The sequence below is a fragment of the Aquila chrysaetos genome, chromosome 19 (assembly GCF_900496995.4).
Source record: "Aquila chrysaetos chrysaetos chromosome 19, bAquChr1.4, whole genome shotgun sequence".
Lineage (NCBI taxonomy): Eukaryota > Metazoa > Chordata > Aves > Accipitriformes > Accipitridae > Aquila > Aquila chrysaetos.
Genome location: NC_044022.1, coordinates 8,400,983 through 8,428,862, shown reverse-complemented (window position 1 = coordinate 8,428,862; position 27,880 = coordinate 8,400,983). Strand labels below are relative to the sequence as shown.

Below are 27,880 nucleotides of genomic sequence, written 5' to 3'. Positions count from 1 at the left end.
CCCCTCCCCAGCTGCAGTTGCGTAGCCAGAGTTGTGCTGTTTTCGGCTGTAAATCCCCACGTTTCTTCTCGTCGGCCTTGACGCTTGGGCTCCGACTGGGCCAGAGCCATCCTGGCCCTGTCTCAACCTCGTGCCCCGGCCCGGTGGGTCCCGCTGGAGGCTCAGGGGCCCAGCGGGCCCGAGGAGAGCCCGGCTCACCTGCGTGCGACGGCTGCCGCGGAAGGGAGCGCTCGGCCCCTGACAGAGCGGAGGAGGGCTCGGGGCGCGCCCGCGGCCCGCCAGGGCCCCCCGCACCCCGCACCCCCCCCAGGCCTGGAGGGAGAGCCGGGCGGGTCGCTGCGGCGGCCGGGCCCCGGGGCAGGACAGCGGCCGGCGGCGGAGCGAGCCCGTCCGTGCCTGCGGGGCTCTCCCCTGTGGCCGAGGGCAGCGCGGCAGGACGGCGGGGCCGTGCCGAGAGCGGCACCGGCCGGCTCCCGGCGCTGAGCGCTCGCCTCCTCCGTGAGCGCCTAAAATGTTCCTGGCATGCGAGGCCAGGGGAGATGCAGTGAGGAGCGGGGCACTTTTCCAACAGCTCCTCCGCCGAGAGAGCCAGTGGCACGGCGCGGCTCCGCGGCCCGCCGCTCTCCTCGGCTTCCTCCAGCAGCCCGACCGCCATGCAGCGAGGCAGGGTAAGGGGCTGCGGGCCGGGGCCGGGGCAGGGCGGCCCGGGGGGGGGGGGTGCGTGGGGGGGAGCGCCCCGACCCCCGGGCCGGGGCGGGGGGGGCTCCGGGGCGCGGCGGGGTCCCGGCCCCGCTGACGGCGGCGTCGTTGCAGGTGCGGGCGGCGCTGGCGGCGCTGCTGTGCGCGGCGCTGCTCCCGCTCCGCCCGGAGGCCGTCAAGGCGCCCAAGCGACCGGCGCGGACCCGGACCTGCGGCGAGCGGCCCGAGGAGCTGCTGGAGCAGCTCTACGGGCGGCTGGCGGCGGGCATGCTCAGCGCCTTCCACCACACCCTGCAGCCCGAGCCGCCGGGCCGACAGCACAACGCCAGCTGCCCGGCCGGGGGGCGGCCGGCCGCCGACAAGAGGTTCCGGCTCCCCGTCAACCTGCGCAGCGCCTCGCCGTGGGCCTACAGGTGACTGCGGGGCACCGGCGGGTGTGGGGCGGGGAGGGGGGGAAAGGGGCAGGGGGGTGTTCCAGCCGCGTCAGGGGGCGAAGCGGTGCCAGGGTCCCGGCGGGCTGAAGAGAGCCGGCTGCCCTGTGCGGGACCCCCCCGTGCCACGCCTGCCCGGGGGTTTGGCCGCCTTTCCCCGCGCAGTGCCCGGGGGGCTGCTCCGGGAGGCGGCGGCCCTGAGGGGTGAGGGCTGCAGCGAGCAGCAGCCCGGCGGAAAGGCGTTGAAGCCGACGTCTAAACGGGCAGATGTGAGGTGAATGTGTAAAAACAACTTGTGTGAGGAACGTGCCTCACGGGCAGAAAGAGAAGTGAGCAGCGGATGAGGTGGAGCAAGCTGTGAGATGGAGCTCCCGCGCACCCGGGAGCGCAGACCACCCCTCAGAAAGTCGCTTCGGCAAGTTGTCGCGCGCGAAGTTCACTCAGAGGACCCTCGGCAAAGGACCGTCGCCGCGAAAGCCCCTCCTGACTCTGTGGCAGCCCCCGAGGGGCTCAGATGCTTTCCCTGAGGTGTGACCCCAGGCACGGTGCTGGTCTCTGAACTACATCGGAGTTCCGCGCGTGTTCTTGTTTCGTACCGGCAGGGCCGTACCTTCGCTTTCCCCGCTGCAAACCCTCCCAAGGGCTTGCCGTCCAGTTTGGTGTAGGAGCGTAGGCAAGGAATGAGCACTGCAACTTTCTACGTCGGTGTTTTCAACCCACGCTTTGCAAACCCCCTCCCTCTGCTGAGGTGGAACAGGGGCTGCCAGGCTATTTTTAAGGGGGCATAAAAATAACCTGTTGTTAGGCTGGTTAATACCCAAAACGGGGGTCTGCACTTCCGTAGAGAGCTCTGGAAAAGCTTGGAAACCGCTGATCTAGAACACTAAGCCCAGCGTGTGATCACATTCTCACTATCAAGGCTTCTGGTAGTTTTGTCTGAATGAGACTTGATGGAATTGGGGTCTCTGTTTTCAGCTTTCTGTAAAGACACTGTAGAGAACGGGAGGCTAAAACATGCACAAACTTAAAAGGAGCGGACTTGCTTGCTACTTTCTGTACGTTATCCTTCCTATATACCTTGATGCAGTTACTGTGTATTCAGCAAACTTAAATATCTCCTTGTTAGTGATCTCCAATAAACATTTATTTTGTGGCATGGTTTTGGCCCGCTTTTAGTTTAAGAAGTAATCCTACTGAGAGAAAAATGGTTTATTTGCTCAATAAGCCTTTCATAAACGAAGTATTTTTAGAAATAGTATTTTTAGTAATACATTTTCTGTAAGCAGACTGAGGATTTTTTAAGCTACCTAAGCATGCAGAAAGCAAGTATGATGAATGGAACACCTACCATTAGGCTCAGGTATCTTTTACATTGGTTTTGCCAAATACTAGCGGGATCAGAAAATTGTTCTTCTGGTCTGAAAACAGTGCATTCCATGCTCACATCTCGTTGGGCAGGTATTTATTTTCAGTTGGAGCTCTGTACAGGCTTACTTAACAGAGAACCAGCTGCTATTTGGGGCCTGGCTTACAAAAAGTTTATTAAGAAACCGTAAATCCACTGTGCTTTTCATCAAAATGTTTTCAAACAGACCACTAACCATTCACATAGAAGTAACTTGATGACATCTCCAAGCTAGAAATTTTAAAAGAGAGTGAAAAAAAAAAGTATTACACCATTAAAGGCAAAATCTAAAATTATATTTGGGGGAAAAATTATTTCTCTAGGGTGAAGAGGCCTGAGTACACTGTCTAGTTAACAACCTCATTTACAGCTTTTTTTTCTCAATTGCATTTTTACTGTATCATTAGTGTGCAATGAGGCAGCAACTGACATTGCAAGATACGTAATGAAAGTGTAAAATATAAAATTGCTCATTATGAACAGTAATGTGCATTTGCTGTTACAATCTGCTATTTCATAGATTTTGAAGCCAGATAAAAGCATTATGAAGATCTGGTCTGATCTGTGCTGTTCACCCAGTTACCCTGGAAGCAAGCTCCCAAATCCCATTAGAGCTATTGCATATCTTTAAAAAGGACATGCAACTCTTCAATAAAGATTGCAGAAAGTAATGGCACATTACATCTTGTCAATAGTTAACCAATTTCACTTATACAATCCCAACAATTTCTTCTCCATGGCTGGGGTGTTAGTCTGAAAAACTGCATACAGCTCTCTTCTGTCATATGGAACTTTCTTGACAAGCCTACTTACATTTAATTCTTTTAATCTTTCCTCATAAATCGCTCCCCTTCACTCATTCATTGCTGTCTCCTGAACTGCCTCCTCAATCACCAGAGTTGTTCTAGTAGTGAATGCCCAGAAACTAATTCACTGGAGGCAGACCCCTCTTGTACACCCTGATAGGACACTCCTCAAAGCATAAATTTGACTATTTGAAACTTGCATCAAGATACTTGTCCCGTTGCAGCGTGTCTCACAGACGTCCTGCTCTCCGACTTCTTTTCTGCCCCGAAAGAGTTACAGTGCAATTGATTTCTGCTCTGCACATAAAGAGTCTTTCTTTCTGACCTGCATTTTAACATCTGAGATATCTCATGCTGTTTCTCTGTCTTCACTGGTGTTGCAGCAGTTCCCATTGTTACCATCTGCAGATTTCATTAACATACTGTTTATACTCCCTATTCCAGGTCATTAATAATAAAGATACTAAGTCTGGCTCTACTTATCTTCCCCTGCATATCTCCCTAGGCACCTGTTCCCAGCTGTTTAACACTGCTTCTTGTAATTCTTCTGCTCACATGACCGTTCAGTCCAAGTCAGCTGAAATTTTTTCATATCAGCATTTGTGAGAAAGAATCAAATATATTACTTAGAGATCTGTGTATAACAATCAGCCTACTGCATTGCATAGATCCAAGTTTGTCGTTCTATTTAAGTGTGGAAGAATTAGGTTTGATTGACTCAAAGTTCAGCTAATCCTTGTGTGGCTTCTTTCCTTGTCTTTGTTCTGTGCTTACTATTTATTTTCTATTACTTGGTCTTTAATTTGGTTGTACAAAAATCAAGACTTACATCATTTTTGGCTTGCTACAACCCAGAGATACAGGAGTTGCACATGGATTGCACCACAGATCCATCTGGTCCACGATCCTGCTGCTGGCAGCCACCAATAGGTGGTATTTGAGGCAAAAGTTAGGGGAAAAATATTGGTTCATCTGCCTGATACTGAAATTCCATCCTGATGGCCACAGGAGATCAGTATATAACTCAGGGCACGAAGTTTAATCACACGAATTGCTCTTTACACTGCAGAGCTATAAAGAGACAGCAGAGTTCCCTGAAGTCAGTTGAGTGGAGTGAAATCTTGAGCGTACAGGATTTGCTCAGCACTTCAGGAAGTTGGTCTAAGAATTACCCAGGTTTTTTAAAAAACAGAGACAGTGGCAGAAGCTCTGCCATGAAATCATCATGCCAACTGTGTGCCAATTTGTGACATCTATGCAGGAGCCGCTTGTCCTTTTTAGCAGTATTACATGGACAGTCAATGAAATCCAGAAAGCCTGCTTGTACGAGGAGGTACCGGCAAGGGCCGTGGACCTTGGCTACTACTGTGGTTCACAGTTGCTTCACAAGAATTAGTGATAGGGGTTGTCTTACTGCCTACAGATCCCTGCCGACAGCACAAGATGGGCGCTGCTTGTTAAAATTTACAGAAGCCATAATCATGGTGAATCTTTACCAATGCAAGCTCAGCTCCAGAGATGCACACACAGGTTGCTCATGGACAAGAGCCACTATAAAAAGGATTAATTTTAAATGCATGCCTAAACGTTTGCAAGGTCTGATTATAAAGCTTAGAGTAATGGTTGAAAAAAATCTGATCCCGCTGAAGTCAATGGTGCGTTTACAGGTAGTGTTCATTTGTGATTCCATTCATGGTGCTGCAGAGCACAGGCGCCATTCATTAATCAGCTGTATACATCAGCTCTATTTTTATTCTCTGTTGTCTTAAGGTTATAATAACATTCACAGCTAGTTTGTAGGAGTACATTCAGAGTCTTCTGCAAACATACTTCTGCAGGAATTCAGCAAAAATTCTTTATGTGTATTCAAGAAGTCATTCCCATTTCTGAATTTCCAGATCTTGTGGCTTCTGTGTCTGTCTCTGGGGCCTAATCCTGCATTTACTAAGGGTTAATTTACAGAGATTTAATTTTTATTGTCAGCATTGATCTGATCATGAAATCCCATGTTAGCTAGTCCCTCCCTCTCTCAAACGTTGCCCAGCTTGGTTTTTTCTGCTTTTCAAAAACCAGTTTCAGTTTATGAGCATCCTTGCTTTAGTGCTCATCTACATAAAAATCTTAATAAAAGTAATATAGACAAGTCTTTTTTTACTGATAAAAGCCAAGCTTGTCCACAGTGCTTTTGAAAAAAAGTCATACAAGAGGGCTTTCCTTTAAATAATACTCCAATGATTTTCAAGAACCTTATCCAAGACATTTTCCAGGATTTAGCATTATCATGTGGCTCAGTGTGCATATCCCAAAGATGCAGCCGAGGGAAAGAATACAAGGGGACGCAGAACTGCTCTCCTTTTTATTTGAGTACACGTTCCTACAACTCTTCAGAAAATCACTGTTAGCACTAGGCTATTTTATTCAAGCACTCTACTTATTACCTGTGTATAAAACAAACAAAGTGTAATGTGAACAAAAGAACACCTGCTATAGAGAAATAAATGTCTTGCCAAGAGGGAAAAAAAAGTTGTTAGCTCTTAATCCTGTAAGTATTTCAGAGTGTGAAGTAAAGGGATGATGATCTGCTTATTAGACTTCTGATAACATCCAGCTGTTAGCGTAGTGCTAACAGTGATTTTGTGAAGAGTCAGCTGTATCTGCCTGCCCCAGCACAGCATCTGACCCATTGGATTTAGAAGCTTGGAAACTATGAAGTGGTAATATTATTAAAAAATACTACATATGCAAGTAGCAGTACAGGACAAGACAGATTAAGTCTTTGCAGGAGTTTTACTTCTGACAGAAACTTTTCTCTTGAGTTTCCAGGCTTAGTACATAAACGGCAGGAAGTTTGTTTTTCACTGGGAGCTCTCAAAGCGCTCGTAGGGTCATAAGGAAAAGCAGCCTCGAACTAGTCACACTTCATTAGCAGTTCCAGTTCAGTACAAGCCTGCTTCTTGTTCCAGCAGATTGAAACACAGCAGCCCGGCATAGCTCACGGCTCCTGTCATTTGTAAATGGGGAGTGCTGGCTGGGCAGAGTTAGCCGTACATACTAGTAACCTGAGTTCACAGGACAAGGGCAACCCTCATCAAAATGGCTGGGCTGTCTAGTCTGCAGCAGTGGCCACAGCAAATGACACAAGGATGCAGTGGAAAGTTGCACTTCTCTGGTCTTCCACCGCTCTTCCCAGCTGCTTCTGTTGTGTCCACCCCAGTTGGGTGCATCTTTCACTATGTATAGGAAAGAGTCAGTAGGAACTTGGAGCATGCATTTTATCTGGTTAATTAACCTGATCAAACATGTTTTCCCTGTTCTAGGAGAAGACATAAAACCATGACTTGTAGTGCTTGGAGTAATGGACATGCATCAAACTACAGCAGCTGAGGCTGTGGTCTTTATGTGCACAGAGTGATTATGTTCAATACATGCAAACAGAGGAAGCAGGTCACACAACTGCAGGCTAGATTACTGTGTTTGTTAGTCGTTCAGACCCAAATCAGTCTGGGTTGCCTAGAAAGATAAAAATGAGGCTTTAGTAATATGGCCTTTCTTAACAGGTTTGAGCTGAAGATGCAGAACTTTGGATGTGGCTCCAAAGTTTAGTGACATTTAAGTTCAGCGTTTAATTTCAGGAGGCATTACTTAGAGCCTTCAGTCTTAAAGTTCTGGTCTGGATGCAAAACCACGTCTATATTTTGGAGCCATATTTGGGTTTGGATCCTCTCTGATTCCTTCCAATGCTCACATGATGGAGTAGAGGTATCTACATCAAACTTAGCAGTATAAGAGATTTTTCTATGGAAAGTAGAAAACCACACCACACCATCCTTCCAAAAAACCCTAATTTATACCTGACTTTTGCCATGTGGGAATTTGAAGGGGGAAGTTTGTTGTAGACCATTATTACAGTGAAAATGTTCTCTTGTTATTAGGGAAAACTCTTATGTTTGCATCCAGAAGCATGTTCATGCTTTCCAGTAACATCATAAACCAGGTGCTAGAGATAATCCAGTAGAGGAAATACCAGTGACTTGACGTACGGTGTGTTTAACAATCCACCAGTGAAATTATTCACACTTGAGTTTGAAATGGGAATGTATCGTGGTAGAAGAGCCTGTATTTCACTTTCTTCCCTTCTGCTAGCTACCAGACATTTTATTTCACATTGGTGTGAGATCCTGTAACATGAAGGTATTTCCTGGGGAAAGTAAGCAAGTATAAATGGGACAGAGAAGCTTTGCAAAAAAGTATCTGCAACATCACAGATGTCTGGCTATGAGAGAACTGGTCAGATTTTTCTGTGAGGAAAACAAATTCCTAACAAAGACAAAGAATCCAGATTATATGGTCATTGCAAAAAAAAACCAAAACCCCAACTTTTTTCTTTGATGACAGGATAATCAAGTTTGTGTTTAGCTAAAGCTGTGATTCCAGATTTGTTTTAACCTGATAAACTGGTGATACTTCTGAAAAGGGCAGCTCCCTTCTGCCCCCATCTACAGCTGCTTGTTCACACGGGCTTGTTTGTGTAGGGCTCTGTGTATATGTGGCAAGACAGCTGAAGGACCAAAATCCACCTTTTGATGAAGTTACTCTTCAGTTGGATGAATTCCCTGATCAATCCCGTGACCAGAAGAACATCAGCATCAACCCAGGGGCGGAGGCAAGAGGGGGAGCCAGGCAGCCTGTTTTGGCAAGTGCAGATTTTGTTGACTGGGAGTGACTGCGCAATCAAAGCACGAGGCAGACTTAATGCTGCCTCTTCTGCAGCTGAAACCTCATCTCAGAGACCACCTGAAAAGATAAAAGGCTAACACTTTGATACCCAAGGAAGTGGTACAAACCCTGGGAAACACAAGTTAGGAATCACTCTAAGTCTACCGCAGTTTTCAAAATCGGTTATTTTGAAACTACTGTGGGAAGGGGTGCATTGTATGCTTAGTAGTTTGTATCGTGCCATAAATAATTATATTGATGACAGGTATTTCATTTATTCATTTTTCTTATGTAGTTGCCCCACTTCATCTACTGCGTGGTGATCCCATCCTGATCCCAAGTAGAGGATGGCTTAAAACCCAGTGCCCAGAATTTTTACTGGGTTTGCAGCACTTCACATCACAGTAAACATTACAGGCTTGAACATTCTCTCTGCTAGCAAATCTTTGACTGTTACTCAGTTTTTTAGCCTCAGCTGCTGAAACTTCCCATCCAAACATGGGAAATGATTGATTTAGTTTGCAAGAAAAAAATGCTCCACTTCACTGTTAGGAGAACTTACCGAGTAAAGAGCCGGTGAAATACTGCAACCGAGCCTCTGGGCAGGCTGGGGATCTCCTCTGGAGGTTTTTAAGAACAGGCTGGACAAACACAGGGAAATACATCTGAGCTTGCCTCATGGAGGAATTTGGACTAGGTGACCTCCCAATGTGTCTTCATGCTCTCTGCGTGCCAGTAACAGCCTGTAGGGTACTTCTGCTGTGCACCATGTGTAGGTCTAACTGTCTACTGTGTGAAAGTAGGAGCAGAGGAAAGGGCAGAAAAAGGTTTTCTGTTACCTGGCAGGTGGGTAAGTGCTTCTGATAACGTACTCGGGGTTAGCATTCTCCCAAAGGGGGGACGGGCTCTGGAGGAGGAGCACCGAGAGGCGGCTGGCGGTGCTGCTGGGCTGAATGCTTACCCAGCCAAAGAGAGCAGTCACCCCTCTCCAGCTGGACAGTGCAACCAGTGCTGAAGCAGGGCTAGTTTTGTAACAGTGTGAGAGCAGAAGGTCATCTGGAGGAAGTTTAAAGGTACAAAGAGGACAGCTGGCATGGGAGTTGAACATATTAAAAAAATCCTTTTTCTGGAGGTGCAGACATCTTTTCTAGAATAATGACACACAGTTGTAATAATGTACAAGTTACAGCCATGCCCAGCAATTACTTCTAGTGTAAGCAGGAAAAGTGGGTAAAGAGCAAAGCAACAAATACATCACCACCACAATAAGCAGTGTGGCTACACACTCCAGTACGTGTACTCTGCTGTGTACTTTTTTTTTCTTTTATTTCAGAAAACAAGCAGACTTTATCAGCTTTTACTCTCTTCACTAAAAACAATGGCTATAGGTCAGCCAGGATCTGTATGTCTCGAGACCATAGTATCACATCTTTGTTTCTGCGCCCAACAACATCCAGAGAGGAATGTTGGAACTTGGACTTTGTTGGTCCAAGCTGTACTTAGATTACAAGCTTTCCAGCTCCTGCTAATCAGGAATTTCTAGAGACAGGGCATTAATAAGCAAAAAGAAAGGGTCAAACAACAAACTGTAAGGCAACAAAAAAATTGAGGCTATACTCTTGAAGCCTTGGGACAAGGCTTTACTGCCAAACGTAGGAGGAAAGGGCAGAAAAAACATTAACTTTGCAGTTTATCTCAGTGTGAGCATGCGACTGTTACTCTTCTCTGGTTAGAGGAAGAGACAGTGGAGGTGAATTAGAGAAAGAAATACGGAGTTCTGCTTTCAAGAGGAAGGCACTTTTATAACCTCAAGTATAGCAGGGAGCAAAAACTACTGCAGAAATAATAGTACAATTTAAATCTATTTTAATTATAAAATTTTAAAACATCACATCATAGCTTCAACAATAATAATGTTAACAAGGATTTGTACCAATTTTTTAAGGACTCGAGGCAGATCAAAAGTTTGGAAATGCCTATGTCCTTTTCAATGCTCTATTTACTGGTTCAGTCCAAAATGCAAAATTTATTGGGCTTAAGCTCCTGTATCTCACATTTTGGAAAGCGAGTCACTTCATACTTCAGTGTGCACTGTAGGACCTGAGCAGTTCTGTAAGTTGTTCATGTTTTTTCTTTACACTTCACAAATAAGAAGCCAGACAGCAACAGCTTCAGCTATTTTTCCTGGCAAAGAAAACAAAAACATTGTATAAATGTTTACAGTCAAGTAACATTATAATAATATTTTCCAGATGAATATATCTGGTTTTAGAGATACTAATGAATCTTTATAATTTGCTTCCCTATAGAATTTCGTATGATCCCACAAGGTATCCTAAATACATTCCTGAAGCATACTGTCTGTGCAAAGGCTGCCTCATGGGGATCTTTGGCGAGGAGAATTTTCACTTCCGCAGCACCCCTGTGTACATGCCAACAGTCATCCTCCGGCGCACGTCGTCGTGTGCTGGGGGCCGTTACGTCTACACAGAAGATTACGTCACTATCCCAGTGGGCTGCACTTGTGTACCTGAACAAGAAAAAGAGGCCGAAAGCGTAAATTCCAGCATAGATAAGCAAGAAATGAAGTTGCTGGTAAGCCAGAACAAGCCGTCATCAGAATGAAGAATATATAAACAGTCGTGTTACTGGCTTCACATCATCATCTCACCACCTCAGGAAACTGCACCACAGCAGCAAACACACCGACTTACCCTCTTTTTCTACTTAGAGTTATTTCAATTATAAGATGGAAAGTTTTGTCCAGTCACTCAGATCATTAGAGATGACAATTCATATTAAGAACTCCTTTAGTTCATGTAAGTATTTGTTGCAAATTCCAAAGTAGCTTTTTTTTCCTTAGAGCAGAACATTTTATCCTTGGTTATTCACAGTAAATTTTATAAGATGATGCAACTGTAAGACATGCTAGCTATTACTATAGCAGCCTACTGGTTGTAGATACTTTTAAGGAATCTCTTATACTCTACTTTTAAATACTTATATATAAAAATCACATAGCTACCATACATGTGTCAAATCAGCAGTTAAAAGGATAATTTCTCAGGCTGGGAGAGCCTTCCTTTATGTTGCATATCTCAACTCCAAACAGTGTTCTTGGCTGTTATATCTTTGGCTATTTATACACTACAGCAAGGAAACCTTTGCTAAGTTTGAGTCATTCATGAAACAATATTCTATGAGTTTGCTGGTTTTAAACTTGCCAGATTGCTAAGGGTACAAGAGTTTTGTGGAAAAGCGTGCTAGAATATTGTAAAACTGTAATGGACTTTTGTGATGTGGACTAAGTCTAATTACACGGAAAATAGCAATTAGAAAAAACACAGTTTGGGTCCCAAGAATTCTGTATTAGATTTCATTCATCATTAACTGCTTAACTGTTTCTTGTGACAAAGATGTATTCTGTACAGTTGAAAGGTCAAAACCTTTTTCATGTTAGAAGAGGAGATTCCTCATTAAAAAAAAAAAATACGTACGAAGGATAGGCTTCATCTCTGGTACAGTGCAGATGAGTAAACAGGCTAGGTCTTAACTTCTAGATGCTACAGAGGTCATTGAGGTGAGTCTCAGTCAATCAAAACTTGTTGAATCTGACTGATTTATGCAATTAGTGTTACTCATTTTCCCTACGCTACATGTAACAGACAGTCGGTCACCTGCAAAAGATGCTAGTCTGCGGAAGAGCAGTCTTCCATCTTTGCAGCTTACAGGAACTTGATGGCAAGCCCTAACCAGAAACCGTAGATGCACAAAAACTTGCATTTCCAGAACAAGAGACTGAAGGTTGACTCAGTCTAGTGAATGAGAATCAGGAATAACCAGGCATACCTTGCACAAACATAACTCCTCAGAGGGCCACAATCACCAAAGTTGATAAATCTCTGCACAGCAGAGAATGACTTTTACAGTTGAAGGATCATGACTGCAATGTCATTACAAAAATGAATAACCACCATATGCAGCAATGTATTTGCTACATCAAGAATCTCAAAATTGGGCTTAACTCATAGCGGAGAAAGTCCCTAGGCTATACAAACACACGCTCCTTTGGAATGTCATTGGATGAAGAATGGAAAGACTGAGCTAACCAGAATTAACAAGTTAAATACAGAATGAAAATCATAGGACAACTCCTTGTCTTGGTGCATAATTATTGACTGTGCTTTTTATGAGTCAGTCTAGTATAACAGCATTTTTATAGTGCAATCTGTACAGTTTCTTACAAAGCCCAAAACAATTTTAAGAACTCCAGAAACCAATAAAAGATTCCCATCACAATGTCAGATTGAAGTTTATAACTGTGTTTCTTCTGCAGAAGCTTTTCCACAATTCTACTTGTCTTTAGATCTATGTTTCCTCAAATTGTGATGCGTCTTTCTCAAGGGGGTTCTCAAAGGAGTTCAAAGGCGGCCATAAAGTGTTTATACTACTCAGAGAACAGCTAATTGCCTAGCTGCTGCCAGCAATTAAAGGTAGTTACCTGTTCCCTGGAGAATGTAAATACTTGCAGCAATTACATCCACTTTTCCTTCCTCCTAATGTGGAAGAACTTCTCACCCTCTGAGAAGAAGGAAATGGTAATCAGAGGGGCTCAAAAGAGAAGCAGACCTACAAAACTGGAGAAACACTGCATTAGATGATGCTTCAGCAGTCTAACTTCTTATAGTTTCACTATTAAATTGTGGGTTTTTTCTCCACACACACACTTCAGACAGGGTAAAGTTGGACCTTCAGACTCCACAATGTAGAAAGCAAAGTCTTCACAGTAAAAGGTGCCGTGCTTTAACCCCAGCCAGCAACTAAGCACCACGCAGCCGCTCACTCAGCTCCCTCACAGTGGGATGGGGGAGAGAATCAGGGGGGGTAAAAGTGAGAAAACTTGTGGGTTGAGATAAAGACAGTTTAACAGGTCAAGCAAAAGCCATGCGTGCAAGCGAAGAAGAAACACGAATTCATTCCCCACTTCCCATTGGCGGGCAGGTGTTCGGCCATCTCTGGGAAAGCAGGGCTCCATCACGCGTAACGGTGACTTGGGAAGACAAACACCATCACTCCGAACATCCCCCCCTCCTTCTTCTTCCCCCAGCTTTATATGCTGAGCATGACGTCATATGGTGTGGAATATCCCTCGGGTCAGTTTGGGTCAGCTGTCCCAGCTGCGTCCCCTCCCAGCTCCTTGTGCCCCCCCCAGCCTGCTCGCTGGTGGGGTGAGAAGCAGCAAAGCCCTTGGCTCTGGGTAAGCCCTGCTCAGCAGGAACCAAAACATCCCTGTGTTATCAACACTGTTTTCAGCACAAATCCAAAACTTAGCCCCATACTAGCTACTGTGAAGAAAATTAACTCTATCCCAGCCAAAACCAGCACAAAGGCAGTAAAAAAACCCCCAAACAACAACACAAAAATGCCAAAGCACACAGCCCTTAACATTTAGTAAATACCCAGAAGGGCTACCAGCTAAAGTTCTGGCTAAACACTGCCCTCCAGCAAAACTCTTCTGTCTGCCCACACACTTTTGTTATACAAATTTGTCTGCAACAAATTAGTTTACTAGAGCACATGGATTTATTTGCATGATGTGGAGAAAAAAAAAATTCTCACTTTTTGTTGCAACTCTCTTGTCCTGCAGGCATAAATTACAGAATCATTTTGAGGTTTTCAAGTAACTAGAGCATGTTCTGGGAATTCTTAGGAGTTGCAGGCTAAGATCAGGTAAATGGAACATAATCTGTTTCGCCAATCCAGAAAAACAGATGCTTTAGCTTACATATAGCTTCAGGAATTGGATGACTGAAAGGAAAGTACTAGAGAACTGCAAAACCTCAGTGGATCAATAGATTATGTATGTTGGCGACCTCCTTCTCGTCATACTGCCACAAGCGCAGAAAGCTTCCTATGGTTACAAACAGCCTCGTGTTATCTTACTCAGAAGCCCATTTTCCTTTTTTAATCCTCATGCTCCTCTGTGACAGACTTTTTAGCTGAGCCAATTTGCTTCCTGATCCAGCTTTCCAGTTAGGTGTCTCTTAAAAGCTATGTTTGTGTTTTAGCATGATCAAGTGTTCGATAATTGTTAGTGAACAACTGTTTGTTAATACTTAACATCAAGAACCATTAGCTACACAAACATTTGTTAACCTTCAAAATATCCATCCATATATAAACCCTCTCTGCATTACTCATGTGGAAAAGGTTATTAAATGCGTTTGTTTGGAATTTATTTTTTTTAAAGAGATCATCACTTCATGGATTTATATCAGTTTCACTTCAACTGTGGTGTGACATTTTCCAGCTTCTAGCCCTCTGGTTACAGCTGCTGCAGCCTTGCCTTTAATTTGCATGGGGGGAGGAAGGGTTCATTGGAGTTGCTTCAAGGCTCACAAACTGTTGACACAAGGCAGACATGAAATGCCTCATTGAACCAACTCCAGGCCCAATAAATGCAAACAATTCAAAGCTGAAACTATCTGGCAGCTGCAGCTGATTTGAGAAAATTTTTGTTGTGCCAGGAAAATCTTTTCCTTCAATGAGGTTGTCCCTGGAATACATTAGGAGCCACAAAACACAGAACAATATCCTTGGTAAAGAGATTATTTTCTTCTCTGTAGTATCACTTAAGATAGGTTGGAAAATTTGTATCATTCAGGAAGGTTGAGAAAACCCTGAGATGCTAGTTTTGGTTTACTAGCCAGTCATTACATGAAGGTGTCTGAACAGGCAGAGGTCTACAGCTGCAAGTAAACAAGAAATCACATGGGGGAACATGAACATGAAAGCAGCAAGGGGAAAAGGGAAAAAGGCTATGATGTGCTTAGAAAGTATAAACACCCATTAATCTCACTGGGATTAGGGAACAGCCATAACTACCTGGACTAGGGCACATGAGGGAGATCAAGTTAATTCGACATGTTTTGCTGAGTAGTGGCATGAGCTACCACTTGGTTTTGCTGTACTCCCACCTAAGGAGGCTGTAGAACACGAGTAGACCCAGAGCGGCAGCACAGCTCTGACACCGGCTGACAAGGGGCTTCTGCAACCCGAACCCAGCCGCCCCATTTCCCAGCTCACTGCACTGCACTGGGGCTGCGCCATGCAGGTAACCAAGGGAGAGTGACAAAACCAACCATCAGAGGTATTTCCCACTTGCTCAGGTATGGAGAGGCATGGGCGGAGGGGTGAAGGCACTTTGGTACAGACAGGCTAACTGTGCAACATCAAGCTGAGAGCAACACCATTTTTAACGGGAAGTGTGGATTAGATCTTGATGGAAGCAGTACCTTGGACTTCATGCAACAGCATTTCTAGAAGTTTCATTTGTCATCTGGGGTGAGGTGCAGGCAGCTGCAGTGTATTCTCTTCCCCCTACAGCCATCAGCCTGTGCACAAGACCCCAGGTTTCCTCTGCCAAGCGTCACATTCATATCGACAGCAGGGCATTGAGATATCCTGCTGCCGCACAGTGCCTGTTCCTGCAGCCAAGAGGCTGTAGCACATACGACTCTGCAGTCATGAATGCCGCTGGAAAAGCAGCATGGTGGTAACACTTCACCACAGTTTGTTCCCATAGAAAGCCCATCCATGAGACATCCACAATAAAGCAAGCTAAACACTACTTGACGCTGAAGTTTTTTTTCATAATCCTATTACAGAAAAAAAAGATTTTGCTGTCACATAAATATATCTTAAAGTTACTGCGATGGCATAAAGTACAAATTCGCTATGAATTTTTGTGACTTGTAGCCTTCTCAGAAACACAGGTACTTCCTTGGAAACAAGTATGACAGAAATAGTTTACCTCCTGTCATTGACGAAGGCTGTGAATGCCCCTAGTCAGGCTCTGCTTGGGCAGCTGCCTGTGCTCACCAGGCTTTTAAGAGGGAAGCCGGTGGACAACGGGCTGCTCTGTTGAGCGCATCTACACAGATTTACATGCACCCTCATCTTCATAATCGTGCATCTTCACGGTGCCTCTTTTCAAAGCCGTCTGACCCACATGTGAGAAGCAGCAGTTATTTTCTTGGTGAGCTGAATTTCTTGGTTCAACTGAGTGGTGTACTTTTATTTTTTTAAGAAAGGTCTGACGAAGTTAGCAGAGTTGTCTTTTAATTCTGATATAGAGAGTCCAACAACACACGTTTACCAAAATGCAGCAGACAACTGAAGGAATTAATAGCAAAGCAGCAACACAGGTGAAGCTTGTATTTGAACAGCACATCTTAATTTAGGTGTGTGGCGGGGGAAGAATATCATCCCTTCTGGCAATCGTACCTGTCCCACTTGAAGCCTCTACGTAGTTAAAAATAAAGTTTCAGGAGTTACTTCACTGTCTCCATCTGCTTGGTGTGCAAGACATTGAGGTAATAAACATAAAGAAGTTTACAACTGTGAAGTATAGATTTGTGCCAATACCTATTCATTTAACATTCTGGTTTGCTTTATTTTGAAATGGGCCATGTAAATTAATGGCATAGCTTCCTGGAAAACAGCTAAACCCAGCTGTATGTCACCTGTGAACAGTCATTTTTGGGGCGGTTCTGGCTTTATTGGGCTCAGCAGCAAGGATGGCTTCTGGTTTGAAAGGCAAAACCGTATCAGCCGTGGGCTCACAGAGACTGTCAGAAGAGCCTGGTCTCCGTTCCCCCTGCGAGCTCTTCCCCTGCTGCACTTTTCTTGTTTTAACAATAACTATTACCAGTCTGATAGAAACCAAGGTGCGTGAAGGAGAAAGAAAACTGGTATCATGAAACTCAGGAACACTATATGGGGTGTAAGGGGAAGAAGCAGCGGATGATAGAAAATGTGAGGAAGGCAAAGCCTTAGGAAGGCAGCAGATCTCTTGGAAAATGGGGAAGAGAGCAACAGTGGCTTGGACAGGTATTTATGAACTGGTGTTGTGTCCAGCTCAGGAAGCACAATTCTCCAAGCACTGAGAGAGGATTATATTCCATCTACATTATTCCTGCTCATTTGTTTACTCCACCAGATGGGAAAATCTGCATGCAAACAGCAGAAATGCACAAACATGTGTATTATCTCTACCTTATTAGAAGTCTCGTCTTACAAGCTTAATTAGTTTATCGCCACCGCAAAATGTATTTCTTAATACTTCATTTTAGGTGCTTCATTTTGTAGATGCAGCATTTCTGTTAGCCTTTTTACACAATCACAATATATAAATATGACATATAAAGACAAGTACTTATGTTTTGTATAGTATATTTATAGCTGATAAAACTGTTGAGTGCCTTGGAATTTATGAACCAGCTTTCACCCAAAAATACATTAGTAGTGTAGTCAAATGGTTAGTCAAAACTGGCATTAAAAATTTCCAGTTACCAAAAATCTCTACTATCCCAAAGTTTTTCTAATGCATCATCTATTTTGATTGAAATTGATTGAAATATAGCCCAAACCTTGATATAAAATTTAACATTTGTCATTAGAAACAGTGGGAGTTCATCAATACATTATGTTATACCTCAGTGGCCTTGTAAGATTCAACAATTTCTAAGATGCTTCTATTCTACTGCTCTACTGCTGTCTGTGGAACAGGAGGCAAAGATAAAACTAGGCAACTGGAAAAAAATGACTGTTCTTATAACTCCAAACTTGACATACCTGTAAATCATCTTTAGCTTGATACTGAAATCCACTAAAAAGCAGGCACTGTATTTAATCAGATCCATTGTGATTCAAGATTTAAGAGACTAACATGTATAGGTCCCGTTACTACAAAAGTATCTCATAACCAACAGTAAAAGTAACTCCAAGTGAGAACCCATGAACACAGTTTGAAGCACTAATGCAAAGACTGGCTGACATGTTGCATTTTAATTTAGTAATTACTTTGTATTCCAAGTGATTTGGCCTGACTAATGTGTAGGATTCTTAATGAAAGTAAAGCTCTTTCTAATGGGGAAATCCTTACTGTGCTTTTTTCAAGGAAACGTCAGGTTTATACCACCTCTGGAGATTAGCTGAACTAGTAAATAGAACAGCCTAGTTGTGTGGTTTTTTAAAAGCTCATGACGTTCTGTTGCACTAACACATAAACATCACAAAATAAATGCACCGTACTTCTGCAAAGAGACGTTTAACAACTTACATTACTTTTTCTCTAGTACAGCATACATACATACGTACACAAGTTTACATGGTAGTAAGTGATGACAAAATAGATCTTATCTTTTACAAAAAGAAAGTCTGGGTTTGTGACAAGGCTTTAGAGAAAAGGTGAAATAATAACCACAAGTTTTTAAAAAGCCAGTCTGGCAACAATAGTGGATAGTAGGTCTTATCTTACGTGGCAACTGGCAGGTAGTTCTGATTATTATTAAAAGCAACTGGAGAGGCCTCCCCAGAAGGAGACCTATTTTCTCTTCTAGTTATCCTTTATAAAAACATCAGTCTGCTGGATAATGAATCTGAAAACATGACATGTTCAGAACAAACATCTCTCAATCTTTTTACTAAGGGAGCATCTCTCAAGATTGAAAGGAGACCACTATTCATGCTCTTTCAACCATCCACTAGCTACCAAGTCATCGGTTGATGCAATGACATTTCTGATGTCTGTGAGGCAAGCACCTATGTGTTGTTATAAGCCAACCAGCTAAAATCACTTCAGAGAGGTCACTGAAGAGTCCTTGAATGGTAAAAACTACCAGTTAGAATGAAACTCTAACAGAGAAGTTCCCATTTTCCAGCACCTGCATTGTTTGGTCCCCATTTACCTAACAGGTAAGATACAAAACACAGTTAACTGCAAATGCTTACACATTTAAAAGAGAGGCTATCACACCGTGTTGATTAAAGCTAGCCCAGAAAACAGTACTTGGAGCTGAGTATTTCAGCACTGAGAAATGTGGAGTCACTGACAAAAAACAGAAAGGAGCTTGACTGAAAAAGTAGTAGATCTTCTTACGAGAATCAGTCCAGTCCAGAAGCATAGTTCACGTAACATCGAAATTCATTGGCTAAATTTCGTGAGTGTTTTGGAATAAACTTACATATCTTCACACCAAGATGCTTTGCTGCCTGTTCCTCCATGATTGCACCTGCAGCAAAAATAAGTAGTATTCAATGAGAAAAGCAGTAACAGAATGTTTGGGCTTTTTTAATAGCTCCTCCCAAATGCATATATATAGAGAGCCTGCTTTTTTTAAGGAAGCAAGGCTTAAAGCAGCTACACTATCAGCCCTCTTTAACAACTGAATCTATTGGAAAATTTAAAATAAATCTGAAAGAACAGAAGACGCCCCAAGGAAATGAATGTCCAAGAAGTTTCATAAAAATAGGTAGTGGGTAAGATCAGTGCCCCTTTTATAGAAAACAGAAACTTGAACTCAATCTTCTTGCTACATGCCAAAGAAATTACCTGGTAGGGAGCCATGGGAAATGCAAACAGATTACATATACTCTTCCACTTAAATAAACCGCAGTGCAATATTTACAGCTACACACTGAGAAATCATTTCCTTGAGCAGTATTTCTCAAACTTTGTAAACTGAAGACCACCTATCCATTTTAGGGAAAAAAATTCTGAGAACCATCCTTGTGCATGACTGCCATGTGCAATTAAACAAAGAAGTAGGCTTTGTATGGCCATATATTATTTTACATTTTCTTTATTTTGCCTGCTTGGTTGACTTCCCTCAAATTGTATGTATAGAGGGGTTTTCTCCTTTGTTTTTTTGCAAAAGTTTCCTGGATGTCTTCAGACTTCTTGTAATAAGATTACATTTTAAGAAACACCATGGCTAAAGCAGATACTCATCACTTCTTAAACCAGCAAGTGCGAGTACAGTTGGTAAGTTATCCAGTTTCACTGCTCTTATCACTGGTTTTTAATTCCTCCTGCTGTATTTCAGTGCCTAAAATCTCCTTACTTGAAACACAGTGGCAGAATCCCCTCATACATTCATTCAGATTAAAATTTCTATGTTTAGCAGTAAGGACAGGTAATATAAAAAAAAAAGTTGTTTTTGTTTTTCTTTTCAAGACTTAGCTAAAATCATCCCACTTTACTCAGCAAAGGCCATTCCAACCTATTTGTCATTCTTTCTACTTAGCTCACCTTCGATGCTAAGTTAGTATTAGCATCTAAGCATTGTAGGTCCCTTCCAACTGAAGTAATCTATTCTAGTCTATTCTAATTTTGTATGTGGCAGCTGAAATCCTGCAGCTACTGACACGTTTAAAAAAATCACAAATTCGTAAGGTTATTGAATAAGACATTAACAATAAGTTGCACCTATGTTCGTCATACCCAGATTTCAATCATTGCAATTATAGAGAGTGGCCCTTTTACAAGAAAAAAAGTATTTCTGGAACTTTGCAGGATGATCTTGTAATTCTTCAAAAATTTAGTAAAACTCATAATGCCATATGAAAAAAGTACTGACTACAACTATTAAAAAACACATGCCTTCAATTTAAAATAAAGGTTGAACTAAAGTATTTCAATAAAAAGTGTAGGATACATATTCCTCCTTGAATTAATGATAAATTAGTATTATTTAGTATTTTTCTCACTTGAGTAAGTTCGTCTTTTGAGAGAGAGAACAAGGTGCTTAATGGTGACCTAATATTTTTATCAATTATACCTGTGCAAAGCAGAATCTTTCCTTTTGTTAAGTATTTGATGGTCTCTGCAGTTTTTTGAAGACATTCCTCAGACAGATAGGGTGGATCTGCTATTACGATGTCAAAACTGTGTGGCAGGAGATTTTCAGGTAAGTTCAAAGGGTGGTTGTAATCATAGAAGATAAATTCTTCTCCATATACAGAAAACCTTTTGTCGTACTCCAGTATACATGCTGAAAAATCTTTACCATCCTGTTCTTTCAGTTTCTGGTACACACTCGGTGCACTAACACATGCTATCCTGAAAAAGAGACAATAACTTAGAATATTAATTTAAAAGGCAAATAACAACAACAACAAACCCTACAGCAGTCCTCAGGGCTGCTTTGGGAAAACATTTTAAACATTAGTCCCAAAAATGTAAGCTATATTTCCTCCATTCTAACAAATAATTACTTTAATAACAGAGTTTTAAGTATTGAAGCCATTACCTATTCAACCTCCATGCTGCACAAAGACCTTAACTACAGAAAAAGTCTTGTTTCAGAACAGCACGGAAATATACTTGAAAACTTAAAATTAAAAACGACTCCTTACAGAAATAGGAAGAAAACCAAGTTTTTCCATCTGTTCTACAGAAACACTGTATGAAAACAGAGAAAAGAATTACAAGTCATTAATATGCTCTGGAGCTCTTTGTAATTTCTCAAAAAAATAAAAAGATTCACAGTAAACTTTTACAAGGCAGAGCCTACAACATTCAATGAAATGCTAAATGGTAAGATCAGTATGAACTATTAATTAAATAAATAATAGCAAAGCATTTCTGCAGTATCTCAGTTGAACAAAGATGAACTACATTGAGTAACAAATTAAACTTCATGCTCTACCTACATAGTAGAAACAAAATATTTACAGAAAAGACATGTTAAATCTACAATGTAATTATTAAAACCTACCTGCCACCTTTTCCAGCTGCCACAACTGCTTCATTAGCCAGGCACGATGCAGTTTCATCGCTGTACCAAAACTGGCTCAATTGCTGAGAAAGGTAACGCACAATTACAAACATCAAATCTTCTGACTGTGCTATGTACAGTTAGGTGTGGTGATTCATATTTGAAGAAAATCAAAATCCATAGCAACTTCTCAGTTCACAAACTGTAAAGCTGGAAAGGTGACTATTTTCCTGACAGTCTTTTTACTTCTGTAATGAAGCGACATGCAGCAGGTAGCTTACACTGTGTGTTTCCAAAGCATTTAATGCAGCATTGGGAAAACGAAGTAATGCAAAATCACTGACAAGGTTAGCTCAAACTCAGTGTGCAGATGCACAATATTTATGTGCTCTTAAATTGAGTTAATTTAGCAGAAGAGGAAAAAGGAACTTGAAAAGTGACAGTATAGAAGGAAATAAAGGATAAAAGTACTAAATCAGAAGAGATCAGAAAAAGGAAGAGTTAAAAAAAAAACAAGCAACCCAGAGACAAATCAAATATCAGTCTGTCAGAAGAAAAAAAAGCAGCAAAGCAGCAATCCATAAAACCAACAAAATAAAACACAGAAGTATGATGTGAAACGAAAGATCACTTGATCTTGTTACACTGCATTTGTCTCAAACTCGGGGAAGAATCTTTACTACCTTCACATACCAGGCTGGAGTTAAAATTTCCAGAAGGGATAGATGCTTCTGTTGGCAGCCTTATTCCTTCTTCATGTAATTTCAGTTTGTACCCACCACACACATTTAGAACAGACAACTATACCCAGATTTAATATTAAAGCAAATACCCCACAGTGTTACTGTCCATGAATAATTTGATTTTGCTACTCTAGGAACATCTTGAGCGTTCCCCTTTTTAATTCCATTTTATTATCCATCCACAGAAGAAACTTGGTAAAGGCTACTCCTCTAACTGTGCTTCATTCACTGAAGTTTATAGTTTCTTACCCAGTCTTCTTCTATTGAGCCAATGGAATATTGATTAAACCCTTGGGAGGTCTTCATGCCCTCTCTCTGCTGCTGTTCGAAATAGAACTCCTGGAGGGCAGCCAGCGTATGGGATGAAAGCTGGGGAATGTCATCATCATCATCATCATCCATTTTTCTAGATGTCAACCAGAGGGAAAAAAAAATAAAGTAAGCCTTTTCAATGGTGAATGCTTTTAATAACGGCATAGTCTCCTAAGGTAAAACAACCTCCACTGACAGTGCAAACAGTCTAACAGCTAACTAGGAAAACCTCCTCACAAGAGAAAACATATTCCCTCTACTTAGGAGCTCTTCAACCAGTGACAGGCAGATTGGAAATAACATGCCTCCAGAGAGAATTCAGGAACAGCAGCAGCTCTGTTCCCTTTCTATACAACACAGATTTGGCTTATATTCTTACAGGGAACTTGTCATTACCATTCTTGATTTCCTGAATCTGTAAACCTTTTTTGTATCAGCCTGCAGAAAAAACAACCTTTAGTGGATTTGGCAAATCCTATAGAAATTATTCCCTTCCCTCCTAGAAATAATGATGGCTACCGGTCATTCCTTTCCATGTTCAAAAGTCACACCATTCTGACTCAAAATGAAGTAAACCAGCATTCTAGGATCAGCATCACTTGGCTTTAACTTCCACACCATAAAAGGATTCCTCTGAATACCAGAAACCTTCTGCAAACAAAAGCAGGGAAGAAGCTCAAGAAGATGTTTTTCTAAGATAACACTACTCAACTGAAAATTTGTGTATTTTGTGTGTAAGACATGGACATAACTCGTATCAAAAAGACACGGTATATACTAATGAAAAAGTACAGCCATTTTCAGAAAACTCTTGAACTGGGTTACACTGCACAGTATCGCTGAACCCTGCTCACCCCAGGCAGCTAAGCGGCATCTGCCCAGAGGGAAAGCCAACGCGTTTGTGTCCTTCCCAGAAGAGACAGTGCCACCTCGTGGAACGAAGGGGACGAAACCAGGAACCCTGCATGTGAAAAGTACTGGAGAAAACTTGAAAAGATTATTCTCTCAAGAAACCCATTTTCTCCCATGTTCTGGTCTAAGAACTAGCACACAAGCAGTGACTTGAACAAAACTTGGAAACTGGCGTACGCTGGCCTTTGTGCAGAAGTCACCGAAAGAACCACGTGCCATCTGAACTGTGTGCAACTTCAAAAGTTAAGTATAATTTGAAGTACAGCTGCTCACGGTTTTTATTCTCCCCATTCCCTGCATTACAACAAGAACTCCAGAATTCACGTCTCCTCCCCTTCCACCCTTCCCTCCATGCTGCTTGCCCTAGCAGAGTTTCCAGACATTTCCTAAAACACAGCTTCTCCCTACCTGCTGGAAAAATGGTACCATTAACCTGCCACTGTGAGATAACTCATTAGTATTCACTAGAATAATTACTCTGCCACTCCACTGACACGGTACACACCTACATGTGATAAGAGTAAAGCGCTTAGCTTTTCCAGAGTATCCTTTATTGACTTGCTGGCTTCTCAGGCTGGGTTGGCCAAACAGGGAATTAATCGTTCAGAGCTTGAAGACCCACCTATGCCATTAGTCTCATGCACGAGAATTCAGGAGTCAAGCTACCTAGTAAAACTAAAATCGCTAATTTCATCCCTAGTGTTTTGTTGAATAAAACAGAAATGCTTTAAAATTATTTATATTATTAAATTATGTATTATTTAAAGTATTTACTATAAAAATGACTGCAAGTTCACACAGATAATACAGTTTTTGGCAACAATGCTCTAACAATACGCAATGCTACAGTCCATTTTAGGCCCTATACAAGAACTCTTTTTCATTGGGACAGACGTTAGAAGTTAAAATCACTCCTCATCTCAAAACTTTTTTATTAAGTGCATCATACATGTAGTAATCTGGTTTGCTATTATCCCCTAGGCAAAGACACATCTATGCTTTGACACTAAGAAACTGAAACAGATGCAAACTTGCAGTTCTTAAGTCAAAAGTTGAAAATTTGATCTTATGTTCAGTGAGCCCATACAGGCATTTGCAAGGACTAAATCCATGCCCATGAAATGAAACCCTCAGAAATAAAATTGCTGATGAAGCATTACCCATTGTTTCAGTAGATAAAAAGGCATACAGCCATAGACACCTTTTTTCTAGAAATATTTTTTAGTTGATTTTTTAATAGTCTTCCTTTCGGTTTGTAAATTAAAGCCTTAGGAACCAAGCAGTAATTAACTGTGAGGTTGCAAGGAGAGGTAACTCGGAACATATGGTAGAAATATTATGTACATCTACTAAGAACACCTTCAAAATTCAAGATATTTTTCTGAATATACATATATTGTCTATATATACTGACTTAGGTCATTAGCATGAAGACATTTTCATGCTCAAGAACGACATCAGAAAACTATTAAAGTGAGTTTATGTGAACAAGACTTGTAAATTCCTTTGACTTCAAGGGAGAAAGTTCTACTCTTTGAAAGCCCCTCTATACCCCTCCCAGAAAGTTCACTGCTCTCAAGTCCAGAAACAACCCTGAAAGTTTTGGGGGAGGATGGGAGGAAGCAGAGAAACTCACAGTGCCTCTGGCACTTACGGAACCTTTAAACTCTATTAACTCCCAAGGCTCCTGAGCCCTGAGGCTCCAGCTTGCCTATCCATGCTGGCCTCAGCCCCTGGGTCCCTCCACAAGCAGCCTGCGCTCTGTCCTCATGCAGACTCTCTACGAGAGAAACAAAGAAGTGCTAGGCCATACCTACATCTGTTTTGTAGAGTCTTTTAATACAAATCAAAACTTCTCAAACATCTGAGAAGTCATCCTCAAGCACAGGCAGCCAGCTTGTTCCCCTGCAGTCAACTGGGAAAAACTCAAAACCTCAAGCTTTTGGGGCCCAGGTGCCATGAAACAGAATGGCTTCTGAATAGGATGGCTAAGTCAGGGGACGTCAGAAAAGCAGAACTGACGAACCTGCACACAAACCTGAAGAAGTTTTCTTACATACCAATGGTTTTCTGGAGTAGGGAAAGAGGGACAAGGCAGGATTTGTGGACCAGGAGCAGCTTACCTGCCACAGACCTGAGAACAGCTCCATTTCAGGATTAAGTCTGGAGAACTTTTTGTTAATGTCCACGACAAATGGTTCAAGAGGAAAGCTGTACTTGTTCAGATCAAGAGTTGATACTGGTCGTTTCATTCTTCTATCCTGAAGGTGGCCAAAAGCAGCTGCCTCAGAAGGAGCGAGATAAGGCAAGTATATGTGACACCTCCCCACTCTATACTCTCCCAGACTTTAACCATTTGCCAATCAGGGAGTTGTTTCTGCATCTGAAGTCATTTATTCTGTGAATCCAGTTCTCTTAGAGACACTTGTCCAGTATCCCTTAAATCCACATAAAGTTTTTTAATCTATAATGTTCACTGGTATGAAGTTTTACTTTGTAACTACCTCTTCTTGCTGTGAACATGGCTACTAGCTTCAGGTGATGCAAATACTTCGTGTATTGAAAGAGAAAGCAAATGGTTGAGCCCTTATACACTCTCTCCACAGCACTCCACGTGTCATTTCACAGACACCTGTAAGTCAAGCTTCCTCCCTTACTGCACAAGTTGGCTCCTTCCTAGCCTGAAGGGCCTTAACCCACTCTATTGGTTGACAAAAGTCTTTCCATGCTTTTCCTCATCCTTGTTAAACACGTCTAATATACCCTTTTTTTGAGATAAGGAGACTAGAACTCTATGCAGTATCTAAGATATGGGTGATCACACATTTATGTTGTCGTTTTAAGATGTTTTCTGTTACAGTCTATTTCTTTTCCTAAAAAATTCTAACATTTGATGTGTTTTTCTGGCTGCCACCAAACACTCATATGATGGTTTTGGAGAATCACTTATCATAACCCTGAAGTCTCCTGCCTAAGTGGGGATGGTGTCCAGTGAGAACATGATTAAGTAGAGTTTACAAAGAAATTTAAAAGAATCTACCAAGAGCTCCAAGATACCAGCACGTACAGAACAAAACTAAACAGCAGTTCTGGTCCCTTCATCTCAATAAAAAGCAAGAGAAAATACTGAAACTAGAGAATGTTCAAGAAGGGTCATGAGCCATCCAAAGACTAGGATAGCTTTTACAGGGGAATCTGTACTAGGAAGTAACTGAGAAGGGGTATGACAGAGCCTGTCATCATGAGTGGCATGGACACCATGGGCAAAGATCAACTACTGCTTTCCAAGGCAAGAACTAGAAGGCAACAAGTGTGGGCTGCAAGAGCCTGGTTCAAAAACAAAATCAAAAGGAGCTGGTTCTCGACGCAAGGTGTTGCTGAGCTACAGAATCCCTGTCGGTAATGTGATTTCATAGTGCTTCAAAATGACACAGAAAAGTTTATAGAAGAGAAACTCTCAGAGGATTACTAAATATGCAGAAACTGCATTGGATTCAAAAAGTGAGGTCTGGAGGCCAGGTAGCTACTTGAAGGAGAAGGGAAGTGTGATGTATTCTAGCCCAACTCTCATCCTTTTTAATAAGCACAGAGAGGGAGGGTAGGCTGGACTCAGAACCGCTGTAACCCTCCTCCGTGTGAACGACGAAACGCTGACAGTTTCTGAAGGCCCTTTTTTCCTGTTCCCTCTTGTATTTAATCGCTTTGAGCGCCCACTGCTGCCAAGTGCGTGACCCCCCCGCCTCCCCTGGTGCGAGGGGTTCCGCAGGAACGCACGCTCCCCGAGAGGCGAGCCCCCCGCCGCCCACCAGCCCTCTCCTCGGCCGCCACCTACCCCGGAGCAGCGGAGAGGCGAGCAGAGCAAGGAGCAGGACGCTCCACCGCCCCAAGGCTGACGGGAGCCACCCTCCCGCCTCAGCAGCCCCTTCCGCGCTGGGAGCGGCGCGTCCCCGCCGCGGGGACCGCGACACCCTTGCGCCTCCCGCAGGCCGCCCCCCGGCAGGGCCTCCCCCCCGCCCCGGCCCGCAAACGCCACTCGCGCTCAGCCGACGCCGCCCCTCCGCTGCGGGGGAGTCCCGGCCCGGGAGCGGAGCAGGCCCCGGTCCCGCCGGCCGCCCTCACGGGCGGAGGAGCACGCGTCCTCCGCGGCCGCACCACTGCCCACACCGAGCCCGCCTCCTCGCGCCACTCACCGGCCTCCAGATCCCTCCGCGCACGCGGACCTCTCCCACCCCGCCCCGGCGCCGCGCGCAGCGGTGCCGGCCGAGGGCCGCGCGCCCCCTGCTGGGGACTTCGG

General features: G+C 43.1%; 2 protein-coding genes across 10 annotated transcripts; one reads left to right on the top strand and one right to left on the bottom strand.

The window, feature by feature from the left end:
• Nucleotides 1–326: 326 nt before the first annotated feature.
• Nucleotides 327–12,361, top strand: IL17D (interleukin 17D). Its single transcript, XM_030043123.2, has 3 exons — nucleotides 327–668; nucleotides 814–1,112; nucleotides 10,367–12,361. The coding sequence occupies exons 1-3, from the start codon at nucleotides 654–656 to the stop codon at nucleotides 10,680–10,682; spliced, it is 630 nt and encodes a 209-aa protein (XP_029898983.1). The 5' UTR covers nucleotides 327–653; the 3' UTR covers nucleotides 10,683–12,361.
• On the bottom strand, nucleotides 9,907–27,880 carry EEF1AKMT1 (EEF1A lysine methyltransferase 1). Of its 9 annotated transcripts, XR_005930900.1 has the most exons (9): nucleotides 27,777–27,873; nucleotides 22,612–22,768; nucleotides 21,620–21,702; nucleotides 20,681–20,961; nucleotides 19,085–19,132; nucleotides 15,871–16,064; nucleotides 15,353–15,715; nucleotides 12,559–12,638; nucleotides 9,907–10,241 (listed from the first exon to the last, which is right to left on the bottom strand). XR_005930900.1 is itself a non-coding variant. In XM_041118498.1 (6 exons), the coding sequence occupies exons 2-6, from the start codon at nucleotides 22,762–22,764 to the stop codon at nucleotides 10,553–10,555; spliced, it is 600 nt and encodes a 199-aa protein (XP_040974432.1). In that variant the 5' UTR covers nucleotides 22,765–22,768; nucleotides 27,777–27,873; the 3' UTR covers nucleotides 9,907–10,552. The 9 variants fall into 9 exon arrangements, 5 of the variants coding, with proteins under 5 accessions (XP_040974432.1, XP_040974433.1, XP_029898745.1 ...); XR_005930899.1 differs by having other exon boundaries at nucleotides 15,353–16,064; XR_005930901.1 differs by lacking the exon at nucleotides 15,353–15,715.

What these genes read in the sequence shown, in the direction of transcription:
- IL17D (XM_030043123.2), top strand. An exon ending in GCCTCGCCGTGGGCCTACAG is followed by an intron (nt 1,113 to 10,366) that starts GTGACTGCGGGG and finishes GCTTCCCTATAG; the next exon opens with AATTTCGTATGATCCCACAA.
- EEF1AKMT1 (XM_030042882.1), bottom strand. Translation starts at nt 22,764, where the DNA reads ATGGATGATGATGATGATGATGACATTCCCCAGCTTTCATCCCATACG. An exon ending in GCTCAATAGAAGAAGACTGG is followed by an intron (nt 21,703 to 22,611) that starts GTAAGAAACTAT and finishes TACCTTTCTCAG; the next exon opens with CAATTGAGCCAGTTTTGGTA. An exon ending in AAAGATTCTGCTTTGCACAG is followed by an intron (nt 19,133 to 20,680) that starts GTATAATTGATA and finishes TTTTTGCTGCAG; the next exon opens with GTGCAATCATGGAGGAACAG.